The sequence below is a fragment of the Cucurbita pepo genome, unplaced genomic scaffold, assembly GCF_002806865.2.
Source record: "Cucurbita pepo subsp. pepo cultivar mu-cu-16 unplaced genomic scaffold, ASM280686v2 Cp4.1_scaffold000211, whole genome shotgun sequence".
NCBI lineage: Eukaryota > Viridiplantae > Streptophyta > Magnoliopsida > Cucurbitales > Cucurbitaceae > Cucurbita > Cucurbita pepo.
Window position 1 is genome coordinate 85,501 of NW_019646470.1, and position 23,725 is coordinate 109,225.

The 23,725-nt window shown below is 35.4% G+C and overlaps 1 protein-coding gene across 1 annotated transcript; it reads left to right on the plus strand.

The window, feature by feature from the left end:
- Positions 1–7,299: 7,299 nt before the first annotated feature.
- On the plus strand, positions 7,300–9,760 carry LOC111784480 (glycine-rich cell wall structural protein 1.8-like). Its single transcript, XM_023665172.1, has 3 exons — positions 7,300–7,570; positions 7,713–8,269; positions 9,393–9,760. Exons 1-3 carry the CDS (start codon positions 7,345–7,347, stop codon positions 9,540–9,542), a joined length of 933 nt encoding a protein of 310 aa, XP_023520940.1. The 5' UTR covers positions 7,300–7,344; the 3' UTR covers positions 9,543–9,760.
- The last annotated feature ends 13,965 nt before the right edge of the window (positions 9,761–23,725 follow it).

Consider the following 23,725-nt stretch of genomic DNA (forward strand, 5'->3'; position numbering starts at 1 on the left):
TAGAGGCTAAAAAAAAATACAGATAACTGAAAATAAATTCATCAAATTTTTTCATGAACGAGTAATAATAAAATCGTAATAATAGAAAATGAGATCTTTGATAAAAATAATATATAGATATAGATATATGCATGAAGTCTAATACATCAACTAATCTAAAATTTAGAGAATTGAACTTGAAATTGATGTCATGAATTCAATTCACACAGGTTGACTTGGATACAAAGGAAAAAATAGAATTTTCATTGAGGATAAATTAGTGAAAACATGTATACTTAAACTGATTTGTGATTTACACAAGTGCCTTCAATGGAAACTAAGCTTTGAAAGTAGTGAGACGTAGAAAACCGGCTGCCTTAACACTAATTTTAAAATTTTGAATCTAAGTTTGAGAACAACCGCAAGTATGAAAGTTATGAAATGATTTAAAAATATCGAGCCACAGTTTGGATAAGAAATTACGATCATGATCAAAATTTTAAGAGTATGTATGGAGATGGACCCGAGACTTATATTTTCAAGATATCTTAAATCTAGAAAACCATGACTTAAAATTGATTTGGGGGAGGATTCACTATAATTAAAAATGTAAAAAAAAATTATAATTCAATTAGAAATTCCATGGTAATCTTTCTAATGCCCGTACACGAATATATTTCAATAGTGCAATATGAACTAAATGTTGTAGTAATTTAACGTTGGATTTCCTAATCATGTCAAGATATTTTAAAAGTATTACCATAGTTAAGGTTCCAAAATTCTTATTTGAAGAAAGCTCTTGTTGATGAATGAGACAGAACCTCGTAAACTATCTCTCTCCTGTCTCAAGGCAAACTGACTCGAATGCGTGATTGCGGCGCGCCTATCGCTTATTTTATTTTTTAATGAGCGGGCTGAATTTCCCTCCTATTTGGCTATTCTATTGTATGACAGTTTAGGTGGTGGTATCATGTGCACATCCGATTTGTTCACATCTTGAATATGACCCTTTGCCGAATGAGACTGTAAACACTTCTTATTCATTCGACAGAACTCAATCACTTGTCCCTATTTAGGCGTAGAGGTTGAGTCTTTCAAAGCAAGAAGCTAATCTAATTAATTCATTTACCGGAGAATGGATAAGGAGTTCAGTCGAATTAATCCAAAGACGATATTCCCTATTAAAGAGGTCATTGAAGTCAATAAAACTAACGAGTTGGAGAGGTTCATGAGCGAATCAGTTTCTTGATCTCTAAGTATCGAATATCCATTATGTTTATGCAATACTAACCTTTAGACGAGAGTTCTTTTAAGCTTCCTTCCTAATATTACAAAAGAGTTGGAAGAAACAACCCTCTGATTATAATGCTTCGTATGGTTATAAGGAGAAAAAAATTGTTACCATAAGGTTTAGAAAATTTGACTTGGAGAACCATGTAATGCATAAAATAGATTAAACTATTGGTTTAATTGATGGAAGGAAGCAAGTCATCAAGAAAGTTGAGATTAATGTTGAGATAAGTATTTAAGGTTTTCCAACACGAGTGTCCACAAGAACTCGTTGATTTCAATGAAACGCTTGCTATGAACCTACTAAAAGGACTATGTTGCTCATGAAATTTTAGGAGAAGGCTCAATATGACATGATAAGATTATGTATGAAATTTGGTGATCATTAGATTATGATAAGGGGCTAAACCAATGATAGGTGTAAAAGGACTAAAATAGCCCTACAATTATGTACTACTCGCTTATGACCAAAGTGACCTCTAAATAACATGAAATTTGACGAGTAGCCTTATGGCATGGTTTAAAGAGATTAGAAAAAGTTACAAGACCATCGGAATATGTTAGGATTTAAACAAAGATTTGAAGTGGTAAATGACCAAAATATCCCTATGAGAATTTTAAGATATTTTCAAGACCGATAAGACTCAAAATACTACAAAAATTTATATGAGACTCATTTATCAAGGGTAGGTATGTAAGATATTAAGAGGATTGGATAACTTTGGAATATGAACTAAGAGGAAATGTACGTAACTACCCTTCAAGACAGTTTATAAGAAATCAAGGTTATGACTCATATGGATTAGGGCATAATTGTTAAAAAAAAAAAAAATCCTTAGTTTTGCTTCAAGAATTAACAAAGAACTCTTAGAACGAGAATCCAAGATATCCTAAGACTTCCTAATGCGCAGTGCAACATGGTCTGATAAAACATACTACATCGTAGGAAACACATGAAGCCCTGGGCTAGGTATTCAAACTATATGTCGCCAGAAACGCATGAAGTCTTGGACATAGATACGCAAATTGTCTCACATGGAACGCACGAAGCTGTGGATGCAAGTATTAGACTATGTCGTGGGGAATGCATGAAGCCTCGGGTATAGGTCAAGATTGAGTTTTTAACTGAGCATAGGACCCCACAGGTAACGACCTTAGATTTCTACTCACCTAGAGTTGCTACCATTATTATAACATAATCCTTTTGTGCTAAAATAAGCATTTAAACTTCATCATAAAACATAAACTTCATCTTAAACACTGTCATAGACTTACATGTTCGAAAACATCTTTAAAATGACACAACGAAATACTAAATGAAACACCCTATTCTAACAGAACTCTAAGGAAATAAATGCAACTACCCTATGCACGGTTGGGTTTTATGTCCTAAAACTCATAGTTTGTAAACAAAAAACATATTCTATTTTCAATAAAGTTATTATTGTTGTTTATTCAGTAAAGATTGTTATTGAATAAAATGAACTTTACGATCATTAATCTAAATCCAATAAACTAAGAACACTCTGGCTATAGTATGATTACTTGAACTATGTGTAGAGACATAAGAGTGGATCAAGTTCAAGTATATAGTCAAAATGATCTATAGTATAAGGATAAGGCTGAGTACCTTATTCTGGGGACACTATGGATGCGGCCCACTTTTGTATATGATATAAACAATGCGATCACTAAATTGTGCATGTGGAGACATGTGAGTGGGGGCGTCCTATGCAATGAGTATTGCATAAGATCGGACCATGAAGAAAACCACTCTCACTTTATAAAGTCGTTTACTGTTGAGACTGATTTTCTTTTCATTCGATAACCTAGGTAACTCGGTTTTAATCCTGAGCTAACCATGAACTCCTGTTTATTCGGAATTATCCTTAGATTTGCATGGGTGAGAGTGGCTCTAGTTCGCCGACTCAACAGGCCTCCCATTTCAGGGGTAAGACTGGGTGAATGGCTGGGGACGTGGGGTGCAAGACGGAATTCACTCCTACCCACTTTTAGGGATAGAAGAAAGGTAGTTCCCTTAAGCACTGACTCCAGGTCTTGAACAAGGGGCCCCACCCTCTCATTGGCCTGAGAGGGATTCGGTTTACTGGTTGGACCACAAACCAATTGTTTATTAGAGGATCAGTGAGACATAAGGAACAAGAAGTAACTTCAGGGGTAAAACGGTAAATTGACCCAGCTCTAGTTACGAACAACCTGTGAAGGATCGACTTACTAATCATGGTTATATCAGATGGACAGAAATATATCTATAGTGAGGGGAGTGCAACTACTAGGCTATAGTGGAGTGTCCTAGTAGTTAACGAATGTTGGTTAACCAGGTTAATGAGTTTAATCGGTTAATCTTGGATCGTTGGAGCCCATGATCTATAGGTCCATTAGGTCCCTCTGCTAGCTCATATCGGACTAAACCATAGAACAGTGTGACGAGTGAGTTCGAAGTGTTCGAATTCAAATTAGGGAATATGCGCTACATATATACGATATATTTAACCGCATTTTTGTTTTATTTACGAATTAAACAAAAAGAGAGAATCTGAGATATTTAAATAAGATTTAAATATCTTAATGAATTATTTGTCGGAATTGATTGAGATTGACATTTGAATTAATATTAAATATTAATTAAATAGTTTAATTAACCATTTAATTTTACTTTAATTTGAAATTCATTATTCAAATTAATTGTTGAATTAAAATGAAGAAAGTCAAAATGTTGACTTCATTTAATGGAAAAATCGATGTTAGTGGAATTTTGAGGTGTCAAAATTTGGTTAACTCAAACATGCATGCTTGCCACATAATCCCAAACATTTGAGTTGAATTTTAAGTGTCAAAATTTAGTGATCTCAAATTTGCATGAACATGCAAACATGACTCTTTAAATAGAGTGATCATGGTACATGGACGGTCTTCTTCTTCTTGGTGAAAAACCTTGAGAAAAACCTCTCACAAACACTCTCTTCACATATACAAAATCCCTCCTAAGTTTAGTCACTCACCGGATTCCACAATCCCGTTCTAAGGCCAGAGGATAGTGGAGAAGACACTAGTGGTGGTTCGAAACCGGTTCGTGAGGAAAAAGAAGTTTGAACTACAAAAGGTTAGTATTCAAACTCAATAAGTTTTAATACTTAATGAACATGCTAGTTATTTACTATAATTGATGTCTAAAAGTGCCTAAGATCCAAATTGCTTACGTATGTGTTATATTAACACCATCATGCACGTGCCATAGTCTTGAGCTGTGATGTTCTCGTCAGTCGTACAGGTTTGCCTTGCCTTTACTTGAAATAGAAGTAGCACGTGATTTTAAAATTTTAAAAAATACTTAGTAAGTGACCCCACTGTTGGGGATAGATGCAAACATATACAATCATGAGTAGAACCTATCATATCAGTCTATATTTCTCAGGCAGCTATCCTAAACGGGCTAATTGGATGTGTATTTATTATTCTACACATCGTCCACACATCCAAAATGATCCGTAAGAGCAATATAATTAAAATTTTGTAAAGTTTAGAAATATTTTTTTAAAACAAAATAATTAGTATAGCATAACCTTGTGGCTAATGAGAGAGTGCCATCTGGAAGCTGATAGAATATGCCGTTGCCGACATAAACTTCCAACGGTCACAATTCATATCGTGTCCCATCACAACCAAATCCTCATATCAGTTCTATTTAAAATCCACTTTAATTATTGACACGTGTCAACTNATTAATTAACAAATTAAGTAGGCAAAGACTTTATCCATCCACTCGTTCATCACTAGAGTCACAAGTTCTCTAAGGTCGCTTTTTCTAAATGTGAAATGAAAAATCGAGGAATCGAAACTAAAAAAAAAAAAAAAGGTNTCTATAAATGTTTCGGTATTAAAACGTGGGACCCACTCTGAATATGGTAGTTTCTATTCTAATTTCTAATTTGTAACATTCCGTATAAAAAAGAGGAAAATAAAATCCTGATGGTTAGTTCTCTAATTGTGTAAGTCCGAGAGGAGATGACTTGATGAAAACTCTATCCAATTAGATCTTAGAACGTGTATGAATATGCAAACTCGTAGAGTACAAAATGCTAAAATTTATAAATTTCTGTTGTAGTTCCTATAGATAGGTTGCCAGTTAAACTTACACAGAGATGTTCAGAATGAGACACCATACTGTTCAATGATATGTAATAAAGTCGCGCCTTTAACCCAGGATACCAATGTTTATTGTCAAGGCAAAGTAAGCGTACTAAGTATGAGAATATAAAAGAAAATTCCCCCGAGAGTTAAGTTACATCGTCCACGGGGCCAAAAATTGGTGAACAATGTCTAGACCTAGAGTGTGTTTTTTACAAGTAAAAAAAATCACGTGAAACTTCTAATTTATCTATTTGTGTAAATAAGAATTGTTCGACATTTGAGGATTCTATTGACATGTTTTAGGGCATAACTCTAATACCATGTTAGTTGAACACGACTCTTCATAATGACATGATATTGTCCACTTTGAGCATAAGCTCTCATGGCTTCCCCGAAAGGTCTCATACAAATGGAGAGAGTATTCCTCGATTATAAACCCCTGATCATTCCCTAAATTAGCCGATGTCAGACTTTCATCCAACACATATAACACAAGAATCCGACTAACTCGAACTAAGATTTCTTTCAGTTTGGATTGAGTTGAAATTTTTAAAAATCGAAAGTTTGGGTCCGTTTGCAAATTAACATTTTTTGTCAGGTCAAATAAAAAAATAAGTTTACAATCTAACCCATTCCTGCCAAGTTTTGAAATTATTATAAAAAATTAAGAACATTGTGACTCGTGAATATTTAATATTTTAGTTTTATGAAATTTTAGACATGGTAACCTGACGATCCGATCGGTTCACGTCACTAATCCAACCAACCTGAAATTTTGGATTGATCTAAAAGATTTTTTCAATCTGAGATATTATAATCATTAGACTAGCGTCGTCCAAATTTTATGTTTTTTCATTGGAAGATAACTATATTATTATTATTATTATTATTATTATTATTATTTTTGCTTTATTCAATAATTTCTTCGTGTATAGGGCGCGTTCCCTTGTATTTTGGGATGATGTTGTACAGGAGTCAAATTCATTACCAAGGATAAAGACGATATGTCGAACTTTGTAGGTTCCATACCCTTTACGTCATGTCGACATTGCATGGATTGGGATTCAGTTTTAGTGGTCCCAAGGCTTATCAGAAATCTACGTGGACCTCCAAATTAATCCCAACCGTCCATTACTTAAATCCTTTCTTGATTTAAATGCCACCTAACCTAACAGCTTTTATTCACTCCCATTTATCTCAAAAATAATTTCCAAATATCAATAATACTGTTCATGATATTAATTTCCTTTTCCAATTAGATAAATATACTGTCGGTACATATTTATATATATATATATATATATATATATGTGGGTGTTCAAAATATTCGATGACTCCAAAACCCCGTTCAACCCGACCCGTAATATATTTGCCTTGAATTCGATTCAAATAAATGAGAAATTTAATTTTAATTTATTATTAATTTAGAAATATATATATTCGTTCTTGCGCACCTACGACTAAGCGACGTATGCTCGAGCCTCTGGTCCTAATTCAAGAAAAAAGTTTTAAAAAACAGGTGCTGAGAGATTTCGAAAGAGCGTTTTGAAAACAAGATTTTAGAAATTGAAATTGGTGTTATATGGGAATGGAAGCAAAAAGACACCAACAACTGCTTACTGCATAAGACAAGGGAATATATATAGATATAGATATAGATATTTATTTTATTTTTTAATTAAATTTTTTTTATTATTTATTCTCTAACTACCTTAAAATTAATTTTTAATTATTTAAAAAATATTAAAATTAAGTGACAAATTTTAATTAAATATATAATGAAATTAAATAAATCACTTAAATAACTTAACTCGGTGTGTGTATCCACCTCCCAATTCCCCTATAAATACTTAGGCCATTCCTTGCTCAAACCATAGCAAGACATCAAATTTAGCAATACAATACAATCAACTAGAAACCACCATGTCGGAGGAGAACCACCAGCGCCACCACCACCACCACGGCCTTTTCCACCGCCACAAGGAGGAGGAAGAAAATATCCCCTCCGAAACCACCCCATATTCCGAATCTGGATTCTCCAAAAATTCCACCTACTCTTCTGACCTCTCCGAAAATAAAACCGCCAGTTATGGCGGTGGCTACGGTGAATCAGAAAATAAGGCCGACGAATATGACGGTGGAGATTACAGTGAGTTAGAAGATAATATAATATATAATAATAATTAGTTATGAAATATGTCTTAGATATTTCGTTAATATTTTTTCATTTGATTGGTAGTATAAATTGAACTCTAATTTGATCAAATTCTATTTCTCATTCTTAACGGAAGATAAGGCAGGCGAATACGGTGGTGGCTTTGGTAAGTCCGGAAATAAGGTCGCCGTAGAGTACGGTGGTGGCTATGATGAGTCAGAAAATAAGGCCACCGAGTACGGTGGTGTGTATGGCGAGTCGGAAGAGAAGGTAGGCGAATACGGTGGAGGCTTCGGTAAGTCTGGAAATAAAGTTGCCGCCGCGTATGGCGGCTATAGTGAGTCGGGAAATAAGGCTACTGAGTATGAGGGTGGGTACGGTGAGTCGGAAGATAAGGGAGACGAATACGGTGGTGGCTATGGTAAGCCTGGAAAAAAGGCCGCCACCGAGTACGGGGGTGGCTATGGTGAGTCGGAAAATAAGGACACTGAGTACGGTGGTGGATACGGTGAGATAGAAGGTAAGTCTGGACATAAATCCGGGGAGTACGGTGGTGGGTACGGCGGGTTGGAAGATCAGGGCGGCGTGTACGGTGGTGGGGATAGGACAGATAACAAAAAGGAAGCGGAACACCACAAGCACCTTGAGCACCTCGGCGAGATCGGAGCTGCAGCCGCCGGTGCCTTCGCCTTGGTATATAATATTATTTAATATATAAATTTCATGCATAAATCTTCTTTATTTTATTTATTTTTATTTAAAGTTCAAATTTTCAAAATAGTTTAAATTAATTTTCAAAATATATATTTTTTTAATTAACAAGCCTTTTGCTAAAATTGTATGAAAATAATAATTTAGTTTAAATTCAAAATCTTTTACCTATAATTTTAATTATGAGATTCTATGTTGGTTGGAGAGAGAACTGAAACATTTTTTTACGTGGGTGTGAAAATCTCTCCCTAGTAGGGTGTTTTAAAATCGTGAGGTTGATGATGATACCTAATGGGCTAAAGTGGATAATATATGCTAACGGTGGGCTTAGGTTATTACAAATGGAATTAGATCCAGACACCGGGCGGTGTGCTAGAGAGAACGATGGTCCCTAGAAATGTGGATTGTGAGATTCGACATTAGATGGAGAGTGGAACGAAACATTCCTTACAAGGGTGTGAAAATATCTCCTTAGTATACGCATTTTAAAATCGTGAGGCTGATGACGATACGTAACGGGCTAAAGTGGACAATATCTGCTGACGGTGGGCTTGGGCTATTACAAATGGAATCAGATCCAGACACCGGGCGGTGTGCTAGAGAGAACGCTAGCCCCTAAAAGGGTGGATTGTCAGATTCCACATCGTTTGGAGAGGGGAACGAAACATTCCTTATAAGGGTGTGAAAACCTCTCCTTAGTAGATGCGATTTAAACTCGTAAGGCTGACGGTGATACGTAACAAGCTAAAGTGGACAATATCTGCTAACAGTGGGCTTGAGTTATTACAAATGGTATCAGAGCCAAACACGGGGTGGTGTGCCAGAGAGAACCCTGGCCCCTAAAAGGGTGGATTGTGAGATTCCACATCGGTTGGAAAGTGGAACGAAACATTCCTTATAAGGGTGTGAAAACCTCTCCTTAGTAGACGCGTTTTAAAACCGTGAGGCTGACGATGATACGAAACGGGCAGACAATATCTGCTAATTTAGTCCAAATACTTTATTTTATTTTATTTTTTGGTCAATTTTCTTATTATATGGGTAGACATGATTAAATTAAATTATTTTAAACTTTTATTTCCATGGCCACCAAATGTATGAACAGCATGAGAAGCACGAGGCAAAGGAAGATTCAGAGCATGGACACAGGCACAAGGTAGAGGAGGAGGTAGCGGCAGCGGCGGCCGTGGGGGCCGGTGGGTATGCATTTCACGAGCACCACGAGAAGGAAGAGGCAAGAAACCAATATGAATAGGCCCATGAAAGCAAGATCAAATAATGTCCATTTTAAAGGTTTCTATCAAATATATGGGTTTTTAAAGCTTATAAAATAAAAAATGTTGTGTATTTATCATAGAAATGTTATTGCCAATGTTTTATATGTATGTTGTATAATGTGTGGTCTTAATATTTTTTAGTGGGTGGAGTTATAATGGACAAGGTGTGCAATAATACTTAATTTAATACTTGGAATAGCTTGTGTTCACGTAACTATTCAGTTGATTGTTGTTGTGAACGTTCGTTGTTAATTAAAAACTCATAAAAGAATAATAAAGGAGCGTATAAAATAAATAATCGAGGTAGAATGATTAAAATTTTACTCGGTGTTCCATTAAGAATATTGGAACTTATATAATAATTAATAAGTTCGAAAACATTTTCATCAAATTTTGAAAGCAAAATGTAACGTTTCAGATTTTTCATTTTTGTCTTATTTGGTTGATTGTTATTTTTATTTCTATATATGACAAGATATTATGTTATGCATTTATTCTCGTTGGAAAATGTGCAATTTTCAACAAGTAAGTTATTACCTAAAAATAAAATAAATAATTAAATGTAATCTCCTTACTAGATTTTTATTACCTAATAGGAAAATTCCTATTTCTCTTGGTTTCCTTATCCTAAAACCCTAGAATGCAAATGTCTTCATATTATTTTTATATTCTATGCCCAACCTTTTACCTCCCTTGAAAACGATTTTTCTCCAAACTTTCTTCCGGAATGATGGGGTTGCTTTCAGAGAAGGAATCGAGTAGAAGTAAGGCATTGAAGTTGGGATCATTGTGTCAAAGAAGGTTGACCGTCAGAAATCGGTGTTGAGGACGTTGTGGGATCGTCGGCGTGTCGCCGGAATCGGGGAGGCGGAAACTAGGGTTTCGTCGCTTGTCGGGTAAGGAAGGCGAGGTCTTTGGAATCAGGTTGAGCCGTAGACGCACACCCAACAGCTCCGGCAGCTTTGCACGCGTACACAGTGCGGGTTGGCTCGCACGTGTACGAAATCGGCTCGGTTCCATCAATTCCCGCAGCTCTACTTGGCGGCTTAGTTGGCCGGCTCGGCAACTAGGCTTAGCGGCAAGGTATCTCTATAATATATCGATTTCAAGGTTTTTGGCCCTTCCGAAGCTGTTTCTGCCCACAGTTTTACCATCCGAGGTCAGTATGGTCCTTAAACGTTAAAGACAGCTTTGGTTGGGGATTTATTTTGATAAATAGCATGAGGTTTAGCTAGGGTATGTTATGGAAGGTTCTAAGTTTTTATGTGGTTATCATAGGACGTATTTAACCGCTGGGATTAGCTCGTTGTTAGAGACTTCAACCAAGACCATCGAGATAAGTGACCTTACTGTTGGAGTTAGCTTACTACGTGTTGTATGATGGTGCGTGCCCTGTGGCCCCTGCATGCACCATATTTATGTGATATGATTATGTGATGTATGGATGGTGTTGACTGTAGATTGTGTATGTTATGTGATGTATGAATTATGTTGACTGTTGACTGTTTATGTTATGTGAAGTCATGAATGAGATGTTAGTATTATATGCTATGAATATGTTGATCGATGTCATAGATACACGTAGAATTATCGAGTCATGTCATGAGATGTTTATGCAACTGGAATGTTTATGTAATATGCCATATAATGTAAGTCATGTGAGATGCCATGTGATGTAAGAAACGTAAATGCGATGTAGCACTGCTTATGTAATGCCATGTTAGATATGATAAGGGACATCATGCATATATGTATATTACGTGCATCGGGATTCTTCCCCTTTATGATACGAAAGGATGAATTACGATATTTATGTTCGCCATGATATCATGCGGGCCCTTTTCTGTTCTGTGGTGTCCGGCGACGTGTAACACGTTGTGCCCGACCAAGCTAGACCCAGGGGGTATGAATACAAGCCCGCCTGGTGGGTTCATGTACGCGTACATGGGCCATGTGTGAAGGAGTACCACACATCCAACCCTACCTGGAATAGAAAAGCGCCTAAGGCTATGAAAAGTTTATGAAAAGTTAGGTCTCGCTCATATGTTGCATGTCTTTGCATTCCTAACCTTAGCAGTGGGGTGACTTACTGAGTATTTCATAAAATACTCAAGCCACGTGCTACCTACATTTTTCAAGTGGCTTGAGTATTTTATGAAATACTCAGTAAGTCACCCCACTGTTGGGGTTAGGAATGCAAACACATGCAACATATGAAGTCACCCCACTGTTGGGGTTAGGAATGCAAACACATGCAACATATGAGCGGGACCTAACTTTTCATAAACTTTTCTTAGCCTTGGGCGCTTTCCTATTCTGGGTAGGGTTGGGTGTGTGGCACTCCTTCACACACGACCCATGTACTCATACATGGACCCATCAGGCGGGCTCGTATACATACCCCCTGGGCTTGACTTGGTCGGGCACAACGTGTTACACGTCGCCAGACACCACAGAACAGAAAAGTGCCCGCATGATATCATGGCGAACATAAATATCGTAATTCATTCTTTCGTATCATAAAGGGGAAGAATCCTAATGCACGTGACATACATATATGCATGAGGTCCCTTAACATATCTAACATGCCATTACATAAGTAGTGCTAACATCACATTTACGTTTCTTACATCACATGGCATCTCACATGACTTACATTACATGGCATATTACATAAACATTCTAGTTGCATAAACATTTCATGACATGACTCGATAATTCTACGTGTATCTATGGCATCGATCAACATATTCATGACATATAATACTAACATCTCATTCATGACTTCACATAACATAAACAGTCAACAGTCAACAAAATTCATACATCACATAACACCATCCATACATCACATAATCATATCACATAAATATGGTGCATGTAGGGGCCACAGGGCATGCACCATCATACAACACGTAGTAAGCTAACTCCAACAGTAAGGTCACTTACCTCGATGGTCTTGGTTGAAGTCTCTCACAATGAGCTAATCCCAGCGGTTAAATACGTCCTATGATAACCACATAAAAACTTAGAACCTTTCATAACATACCCTAGCTAAACCTCATGCTATTTATCAAAATAAACCCCCGACCTAATCTGTCTTTAATGTTTAGGAACCATACTGACCTCGGATGGTAAAACTAAGGGCAGAAACTGCTTCAGAAGGGCCAAAAACCTTGGAATCGATATATTATAGAGATACCTTGCCGCTAAGCCTAGTTGCCGAGCTGGCCAACTAAGCTGCCAACTCGAGCTGCGGGAATTGACGGAACCGAGCCGATTTCGTACACGTGCGAGCCGACCCGCACTGTGTGCGCGTGCGAAGCTGCCGGAGCTGCTGGGTGTGCGTCTGCGGCTCGACCCTATTCCAAAAACCTTGCCTTATCCGATTCTTCCTCCGAAGAGCAACTCCAAGGTTCCGGAGTAAAGTTTAGAGAGAAAATCGTTTTCAAGGGAGGTAAGAAGTTGGGCATAGAAATATAAAAATAATCTGAAGACAATTGCATTCTAGGGTTTTAGGATAAGGAAACTTATAGAAATATGAATGTTTCTATTAGGTAATAAAAGTCCAGCATTTAATTATTTATTTTATTTTTAGGTAATGTTGAAAATTGCACTTTTTCGGACAATAATAAATGTATAACATAATATCTTGTCATATATAGAAATAAAAATAACAATCAACCAAATAAGGCAAAAATGGAAAATCTAAAACGTTACATGAACGTTCTTGTTCGTATATAAAAAAATGGGTTTGAAATAATACGCAATCAATAATACGCAATGTGCAATTCTTTGAAGTACACATGAGGGAGTTTGGGTCGTTTTACTCTAACCAATAGGAACTAACACACAGTTAGTGAAGCCGAATCATTCCAATATATGAGTGTCATGACAAAATACTGAAAGTACCAATTCTCTAAGGTACATGTGAAGGAGGCTTGATGAACTTTACACTTACGGATACAATTAACACATAGTTAGCAAAGTCGAGCCACTGCAACACAATTTTTTTTTTATACAACTACATATGTCAAATAATAATGCATTAGATCCCATAAGTGATATTCTTAACGTAGTGGCAAATTCATCAAACATGAGTATTCTTTACCGCTTCGTTGAAAAATATGAAAAACTTAGTTTTTTCACATAATGATTTAAGTGCCTTCATGAGGGTTTTCTCGACAGGGTTGAGGTAGTGAGGCTTTATTGACACGAGTAAATATTTTTTTTCTTTAAGCTTAGGACAATCTTTAGTGAATATAGTATGATACTAAAACGAGAAAACATCTTTTATGAACGAGTTAACGACCCTGTTTCAAAGAGGAAAAAAGTTCCAATATTAACATCTATGGAATTTGACTCCCAAATGGCTCGAAAACGAAAGTGTTTAAGTTTCGTATTTTAACCCAACATATGTGTATGCATCTATGCATAACTATCACATGAATTACCTACAACACAATTACGACAAAGGCATACACATGTAACCTAGCTCTAAAGTCATTGAATGTGAAAGATACTTATTTGATTGAGTCTCTAACAACGAAGATAGACATCTTTCGGCCTACATAAAATTTTGGTCCAAAACTAAATACCAAACCTTAATTAGACCAACAAAAATGAGGAAAAAGTTATACCGATTGAATCGAAGAAACTCACCTTTGTAGAAACTTCAACTAATTTGGGGTTATGGTGCATGATATTTAGCGTGTGTAGATTTACATAATTGGTGGCGTTCGGGTACCAAGCATGTAGTGTCTGCAATGTATGCAAGTGGCGACAATGACTTTGAGCAAGCAGTTTGTAGAATCGAGAAAGTGGCTAAGGTGCTACGACGGACCAATCCAAGGTTAAAAATAGGATATTAAACAAAACTTAAAACGAAATTAAGAAAGGTATTCATGTATGTTGAACAAAACTGACTGTGGGAAACACTCGCACTCTTTATTAACACCGATCGAGAAGAGAATACAAGACACTGTGTAGAATACTGCTTTTTTTTATTGTTTTTTTTGGATTTCTTGGATGAATAACGTGGAGGAGTATTTATACTGTAGGCTACGCAATCTAGACCTAACAAATCTAAATCTAGACCTAACAAAATTGAATCTTTTTCCTAAAATATCTAGATATCTTTCTCCTCAAATCTCGAGATATTTTCCCTAAATCTCTACTAAAATAAATATATGATGGACTCGTACAATTATTGGGCTTGACTCTATTGGGCTAGTGATGATATTTCAACAATGATGGTTACTAATCCATGCAAGGGTACCACGATCGAGGGTGGAGGAGATCTTCAACGTGAAGTACGAGGAAGATCAAGGACATGCGATGATCATGGAGAAAGGCAAGCTGTGAATGAGCCGATCGAAGCCTAAGAGAGGCGTCAAAAACTGAAACAATCGCATAGACTACGATGTTAGATGTGGCCCTTGATCGAAGTACACTGAAACAAATAAATTGAAGTAGAAATAAGAACTTGAAGGAAGAGTTTCTTGAAACAGAAGAACCTTAAACACTATACTTTTCAATTCTATTTGTTGTTGTCAATAGAGCATACATAGAACATACATCGAAAACTAGACTTTGTTCGAGATTCTTCACTCTTAGAAACTTCTACGTCTCTGAAAATTTAATCCTTGATAGGGCCTTGGTAAGAATAGCTACATATTTCTCTCCGGTGCATATGAACTCCACAAAAACCTGTCTTTTCTCGACATACTCAAGAATGAAGTAGAAGTGAGTGTCAATATGATTGCTATGTCCGTGAAATATTGGATTCTTTATCAATGCAATCGCAGATTTGTTGTCAACGTAGAGAGTGATCGGATTTAGTTTATGTTTGGTCACTTTGGTCAAAAAATTTCTTAGTCACAATGTTTGGCACAATGTCGTAGTTGCTACCATGAACTTGACCTCACAATAAGATAGTGCCACATTTCGCTGCTTCTGAGATTGCCAAGAGATCAAATTTTAGTTGAGATAACATTATCCCTATAATAATCACTAAATAAAGATATGTTCTACTATGAGGTGGTTTTTATGTCGTCAATGACTCCAGCTAAATCATTATCAGTAAAATTGTCTAGTTCTTCAGAACCTTGTTCTCTTTGATACTTCAGCCCGTAACTCGTGGTTCTCTTCACATAGTGGAGAATGTGCTTAACCGCTTGATGATGCATCATAGTAGGATTTTCCATGTACCTATTTACCATTCCAACATCATATGAAAGGTTCAGACGAGTACGAGTCAAGTACATCTGACTTCCGATGAGTTAGTGTTGTTGATAGAATGGTGAATAAGTTGTAACTTTGCTTCCATGCTACTTGGTCGGGTTGCACTCTGCCATCTTAAATTGCTGAAATACTTTCTTAGCATAGTCCAATTGCTTTAGCATGATGCAATCTTTCCTCTGGTCCACTTCAATGCCGAGGTAGTATGTGAGTACCCAAGATCAGTCTTCTTAAGTTCTTTTATCATTTGTTGCTTGAACTCTTAGACGTCTTCCACATTTATACTAGTATTGATCAAGTCATTCACGTGCATGCCAACTATGAGTGTTTTGTCTCCATTGTTTCTTGTATACATTTCTTGTTCTTGCGAGCACTTCATGAAGTTTAGATTCTTAAGCTCTTGTCTAGGCGTAAATTTCATACTCTTGGTAACTCTCACAAAGTAGAGTTATATCAAGTTTTTTTGTAGTTAATTTTGCACTCATACAAACCATTTTCTCATTAATTGCTCCATTTATTCTAATTAATAAGCATGAAATAGGCCATTGTGGTTTACCATGAAAAGAATATCAAATTCTATGAATCGAGGCTAATTGTACATCTAATTGAGTTATTTGGTAAAATTCCAGAACATTTATGCTCAACCATGATGCTATAGCAAATTTGGAAACAACCATGCTGGTAAATCTAGAAACAAATTGCTGACCCTGATGCTGAAGCAATTCGGAAAGAAATTTTTTTAGGGATGACATGGGAATTTTAATCCACATTAACAATTCATGTGGATCAATGACTACCGAATTAAGAACATCCTAGATCGACAAAGTTATATTTTCTCAACCCTAAATGGGAAGAAACAAATAATATAAAAGGAAAAATGGGACCTAAAAAGAGGGAGAGCCACCAAATGTAAGAAAAATGAAATATACAGTAGAGGGCTCTATTGCTATTGCTGTGAAACCAAAGAGGAATAAGAAGAACCCTAATCCAGCTGCTATGGATAGAAGGAAAAGAAGACTAAAAAAGATAGATTAGGGCAATGAGACTCTAATCCAGCCGCTATTGACAGCAGAAGGAAAAGAAGACTAAAATAGATAGATTAGGGCAATGAGGTGGACGTGAGAGCTCAAAGGAAGGGAACTTTCTTTGAAAGACAACAACCAAGCTTGATAACTCTCTAGTTTCTTACTCTCTTTCTTATTCAATCAATTTTACATGATTGAGACGTGGATTCCTCTGTTTAATTCAGCTTGTATGGAGAGCTAAACTTTATAGGGCGGCAAGAGAGTTTTATGTGGTTTAACTATGTTGACGGTGTGATTTTAGTTTATTAAAGAGTTGCTGTTAATAATTTACATGTTTGTTTAATTGGTCACTTTACATACATAATTGTTCTCTTATTCAGAAGAAGAAAGAGAGCAATGAATTTCTCTTTAATACTCTAGTTCCATTGCAAGGATATTTGAAGATAATAGAAGGGTTAGAAACAATAATTCTCCTACAGTCTTGTTAATAGAAATTACAAAACGATTATGGGAGTAATCACTATGCATGACCCTCAAAAGTAGGCTTGAGAATTCATTAAAAGGAGCTAAAATCCAAACAAAACTCAACAATTTATGATATGAACCAAGAGGCATCAATCATATAATATACTTCAACGAAAATGTGAAGAAAATGTGTTGAAATTATCAAAAGATATTTTAATTAATGCCACATGGAAGAAAAATGAGATTTCATTGTTATAAATTTTGGGTGGATTACAATTTAGAGTTATTGTATTTCATTAATATATTTTAAGATTTTTTATTTACTCTGGTTACATTTACCTAATGGTTAATTATGGCCATAAAGTATGAATGTTACAACTATGGTATGTTTTATTTGTAAGTAGACTTGGAAAACAAAATAAAAATGCATTTGTGCTTTCTTTAGCCAATGACTAAGTTTCTTTGCAATTCTATGTAGTTTAGGTTGCATGTAGAATCATTCAAGCTAGACATGATCAATCTTGCTTGTGGAGTGATTCGAATCTCAAACAAGTGTTCTTGCCTTGAGATATTTGATCAACAAGAATCATTCAAGGTAGACATGATCGATCTTGCTTGTGGAGTGATTTGAATCTCAAACAAGTGTTCTTGCTTTGAGATATTCGATCAACAAGGTAATTCGAATCTTACTCCCCTTGTAGTGATTTCCATATCAACTTATCTATGTAATCTCTTTTAGCCAAACCTTCCTCGTTATTGTTGATTTTCTCATCACTTTATGTCAGTGTACTTCACATAATTTTGTTTAATTGATTTGAAATCATCAACATCCATTTGAATGATACCCAAAAAGTCAATTAATTTCTAGCAATAAAAGTAACGAAAAAGATAAGTTCTATGTGGAATTGATAATTTACTTATTACTTGCTCATTTTGATAGTGTATACTTGCACTTATTCTTGTTAATTTTATATCATTTTATTATATACATCCACAAGCGATCAGCCCTCGGTGCTTTCCGTAAATCGTAAAGGGCCTTTGACAACTTGTGCACTTTGCGCTCTTCGATTTTGATGACGAAACCTTCAATTTGGGCAATGTACACTTCTTCTTAGAGGTCACCATTGAGGAATGCTGATTTGATATCCAAGTGATGGACCTCCTACCTGTTGAGCAATGAGGATAAGAATCAGCCTTATAGTGTTGAGCCTAGCCATAGACGCGAAAACCTCCGCAAAATCAACTCCTTGCCGCTTCATTTATTCCTTCACCTCGAGTCTTGCTTTATGTTTGATGACATTTCCTTTACTATTCTTCTTCAACTTAAGCACCCACTTCAAATCAATGGACTTGTATCTGGGTGGTAAGCTAGTGAGTGCCCACGTCTTGTTCTTCTCAATGGCTTTAAGCTATTTTTACATGGTCTCCGCCTCACGGTAAGTTGTTGGCAACTCGACCGCGAGTTACACTAACTTGTTGCGATCTAAATCTTCTTCAAGTGTATTTGCATAAATTTTAGCAAGAGAACGAAACGTCTTTGGTCCACCCTCTTTTGTGGACCCTCAAATGCTCTCGCCTGAGCTCTCTTCTTCTAGAGAATTCATCACGCATTTCAGTTTTACCAATTCATCCATGCACTTTCTAGGTCTGTCTCGTCTCCCTCAATTTCTAAAGTAATGAATTTTGTAATAGTCTACTTATTATCACCGACCCTGCACCTATCCCACTTCTTCTGTTCTTTGAATATAACATCTCTACTTACATGAATTTTCTCATGTTGCGGATCATACCGTCTATGTGCCTTGGTACTATCCTCTATGCCAAAGTACGCCATCTTTTGACTTTGGTAATCAAGCTTTTTGATATGTGGCTTTGTATTCTTAACATATGTTGTACATCTGAAGACTCTTAGATGCTTGAAGTGAGGTATCTTGTAACACACCAAAATGAAGATAATTAACTTTAATAAGAATAAGTTGCCCATGTAAGACCCAAAGGATCTAAAGAAAGGAATTAATAGAATTAAGCAAGGACAATGGTCTTAAACAAGTTGTTTCTAAATTGTAACAAGTAATTTTAAGGATCTAAGGCCTTTGGAAAAAGATTTGAAAGGAAAACGTAAGCAAAAAGGACAACAAGGTTATTTTTCCAATTTATAAAGAACTTTCTAGATTTTAATTCCTTATCTAGAAGAAATTTAAAGATCCTCCGGAAGGGAAAAATGACCGGGAAAGGATGAAGAATTTTTATATTTTTTTTGAGACAAATAATAATAAAATATTCAGAAAATGGCAAATCACCTAAATACCCCTTAAAATATGGGTAATTACGAAGATACCCTTTTCCCAGAATCAAAACTTTCACAGTGACTTGCACAAAATTTATCGAATCTAAAAAATCCACCCGTTGGATCTCCTCCAATATCAGACACAATCTAGAATGTTCACAGATCACCACATTGAACGGTTAGAATTCAAATTTGAAGTTGGTAACTCGATGATCGGAGAGGATATTTCTAATAGATTATCAAGAAAATTCAATCTCCAAATCATGAAAATTCTTGAGGTTTCACGTTGGAACAATAATTGAGTTGAATCGAGCTCCCAATCACAAGTAATAAGTGTTTAGATTTTGGATCTCCTACTCTCAGATTTCTTCCAAATTCGAGAGCAATTCTTCACTATTTCCCTTCGAACTTGTTCCTACCGCTTTTAAACCAGACTACACATAAGTTTATGAATGAATCGAGCGTTAAAAGTGCCTAGAAACTATTCCTCCAATCCANCAAAATAAAAATGCATTTGTGCTTTCTTTAGCCAATGACTAAGTTTCTTTGCAATNATTCGAGCCTACATGCAAATTTGTCAAGCAAGGCCAATTCCAATCAGTTTATGCTCCTCCAAGGATTGTTTCCATAGAAGAACACAAAGAGAAATAACCTTAGGAACGTGCCCAGTTGCAGATCGAGGACGATTTTTCAAAATTAAGGTCTCACGCTAAAAAATTCCTCCAAACCAATTCCATTTAGCTTGAGGAAAGGATAAGGAAGAGGTTTCATGAACAAATTGGGTCTTGAAAATCCCTAGAATCAGCTGCCTAAGAAGAAATCCCCTGTTTTCAGCTCCGACAAGAAAACAGATTTTGGATGAACTTTGGAGGCGAATATCTTATGCTACAATCAACAAGAAAGTATGAAATCAATCCCTAGCTCTTTCTTGTAACACCATCTTTAAGTTTCATGAAGAAATAGAGAGAATAAAATGCATAAATATAGATGTGAAAGATGGGAAGGGAATGAACTCTTCATCGTAGCGGAAGCATTGAGAACCGTTTGATTTTAATAGGAATTAAAACATAAGTAGTAAATAGGAAAGTAATAACTCATACCTTTGTAGAAACCGTAGATTATGATTCTCGATCTTAACAATGAAGCTTTTCCACAAAGTCTTTCATGCTATGACTCTAACACGAGTAAATTGGCTTGTGGGAGCCTTTTAGAATAATAAGAAAATTCCAACAAAGATGGTGTAAAAACTATATTTTTTTTTTTTTGGCACAATACTAGAGTCCTATTTATAAGGATTTTGTAAGAATATTTTGCCAAATATATATCCCAACATCTTACCTGTTAGGAAACAATATTTTATTTAAATCATATTTAAATATCACCATCTATCTCAATATATAGAATCCCATTCCATTTTCGAATATATATTTTATTTAATGTATCTAATATACATTAATATATTTTTAATATTTAATGTATCAAATACCATTAATATTATTTTGAACCTTTCAAATTAAATCTATTTTCCCCTTTAATTCCCCTTTAATATTAAATTTACCTTTTGGTTTTTGGTTTTATTATGAGCTATCATGTGACCTTATGGACCTATAGGTTATAAGCTCCAATGACATCAAATTAATTAACTAAATTCTTTAATTAATTAATTTTCATTCATTAAATATAGGTCACTCCACTCTAGTCCTATAGTTGAACTCTTATGCATGGTAAGACAAGTTATGTCCATGGGTTATCATTAAAGACAAGTCGATCCTTCACGAGTTATTCGTAACTACAGTTGGGTCAAAAGTCCGCTTTACCCCCGTAATTACATCTTGTACCTTAAGTACCACTGATTCTCTAATGAAAAATTTGTTTATGATCCAATCATAAACTGAATCCCTCTCGGGCCAATGAGAGGGAGGGGCCTATTGTTCAAGTCCTGAAATCCGCACTTAAGAGAATTACTCATTTACTCACCCTATATGGGAAGAAGTGAATTCCATCTTGTGAGGTTATGTTCCCAGCTCCCTGTTTGGTCAAGTCTCCAAAATGGTAGGCATATTGAATTGGCTACAAAAGCCATTCTCACCCATGCAAATCAAAAGACAAGTCCTCATAGACAGGAGTTCATAACTCACTCATGATTAAGATCGAGTCGCACATAATCATCCTGTAAAATATTAATCTTCTTAATTTACGGGTTTATAAATAAAGATTAAATATTTTATGGTCCAGTGTTATACAAACTCATGGTACAGGATACCTCCACTCACATGTCTCCACATGAATGATTTAGATCAAATCATTTGTAACAATTACAAAGCAGACCGTATCAATAGTGTTACCAGGATAAGGCACCCAACCTTATCCATATACTATAGACCTTTTTGGTTATTACTTGAACATGATCCTCGTGTATGTCAACTACATACTGTTCAAGTTTACCATAATAACCTTGGATCTTATATGATTATTGGATAATGTTTCACACAATAACAAATTACTTAATTCATGAATGAGAAAATGTTTAATTACAAAAACTACGAGCTTTAGGGCACAAATCCCAACAAGATGAGTTTTAAACGGCGACGCAATACAAAACGCACGTCTTCTTCCTGTCTAGAGGAAGAAGATGATGACGTGGCCGGTTCAATTGAATTGACCATGTCAAACTACAATCTGACCTTCCCTCATTTTTTTTTTTTAAATTTTAACGCCTTTTCAGATCGATTCTCATGAAATTTTTTGTTGTTCCAAAAACTAAACACAATAAGAAATCTTTGGAAGAAAATTTGAGGTAATTCAGATGCCGGAAGCTCGAGAATGGAGATTTCGAACGTCAACAACGAGGTAAGTAGTCATATAGAAATTTCTTAAAAAATATTGGTAGGAATCACTTGGATTTCTGTATGAACCTTACCCCAAGTATGAATTAAGAATATATGAAAGAAAAAGACCAAGAACCAAGAGTTAAGGTCCTAATAGATCAAATTGCTCGAAATTTATGTAATGTTAAAATAACCCACTAAATGAACTTTGTTGCCTATGAATTTTTAATACTTAGCATATTATATGTTAAGATTATATATGTTATCAAATAAGGATAAGTAGCTAAACCAAGTAATGGTGTAAAATGACCATAATGCCTCTAAGTTAATCGACCTTCGATTCATGATCTAGATGACTTCTAAATGCTATGAAACTTTGTATTAGACCTTATTTTATGATTCGAAAGTTATTGGAATACATTAAGTAGCTAAACCAAGAATTAGGGGTAAAATGACCAAAATGCCCCTAGGACTTTTTATGATACTTCAAGGTCAAAACGTACTTCTTATAAGGCCTATTCCTAAGACATGAAGGTATGTTCAAGATTTCAAGTTTCTTAGAGCAAGTTTGGATCCTAAACCAAGTTAGGACTCAAGAAATTCCTAAAGGAAATACCTCAAGACTCAACTACAAATTTATAAGATTGGAGATTTAGTAATTTTCAAAATAGAAGAAACTACACGCTCTTATAGTGTGTGTCACATTGTCTCGATGCCTGATTCAGAGACGGAGAAAATAGTATATCAATGTTTGATATTTAGAATGAGGACGGAGTAGAATTTCTTATTTAGTATTTTGATCATAATGTTAATTTAAACTAAAGGTGACGTAAAATTTTCTGTCTTCTTTTCAAATTAGACAAAAGGAGATTGAATTGTATCAATCAATGTCAACAAGGAGTGAGGGTGTGCGTTAGGTTTGATGCTAAATTCAACCTCGTTCACTTGGGCTATGATCGAGATGAGTTTTTTTGGTTTTTAGCTACTATTTCTAACATCTTTTTAGATTAACTCGAATTAATAATATCTAATACGTTTTTTTTGCATATCATTTTTGTTAATTAGATTTTGAATGATTGTCATAACTTACTCTTTTTTAATACCTAGTTTTGTCAAAGTAATTATGTTCGTTCGGGTAAAGCAAAATAGAGGTTTAACGAGTAATTTTTTTTTTGTTTGAATTTTTAGTTGATTTTCGAAAGTCATTCATATTTTGGCTATAATACATAAATTTGGCATGATTTTTAAAATTTTTAAAAAGTACAAGATTGAGTATTTGAATTCGATATTTGATGATCCCGAACAATTAACTTTAA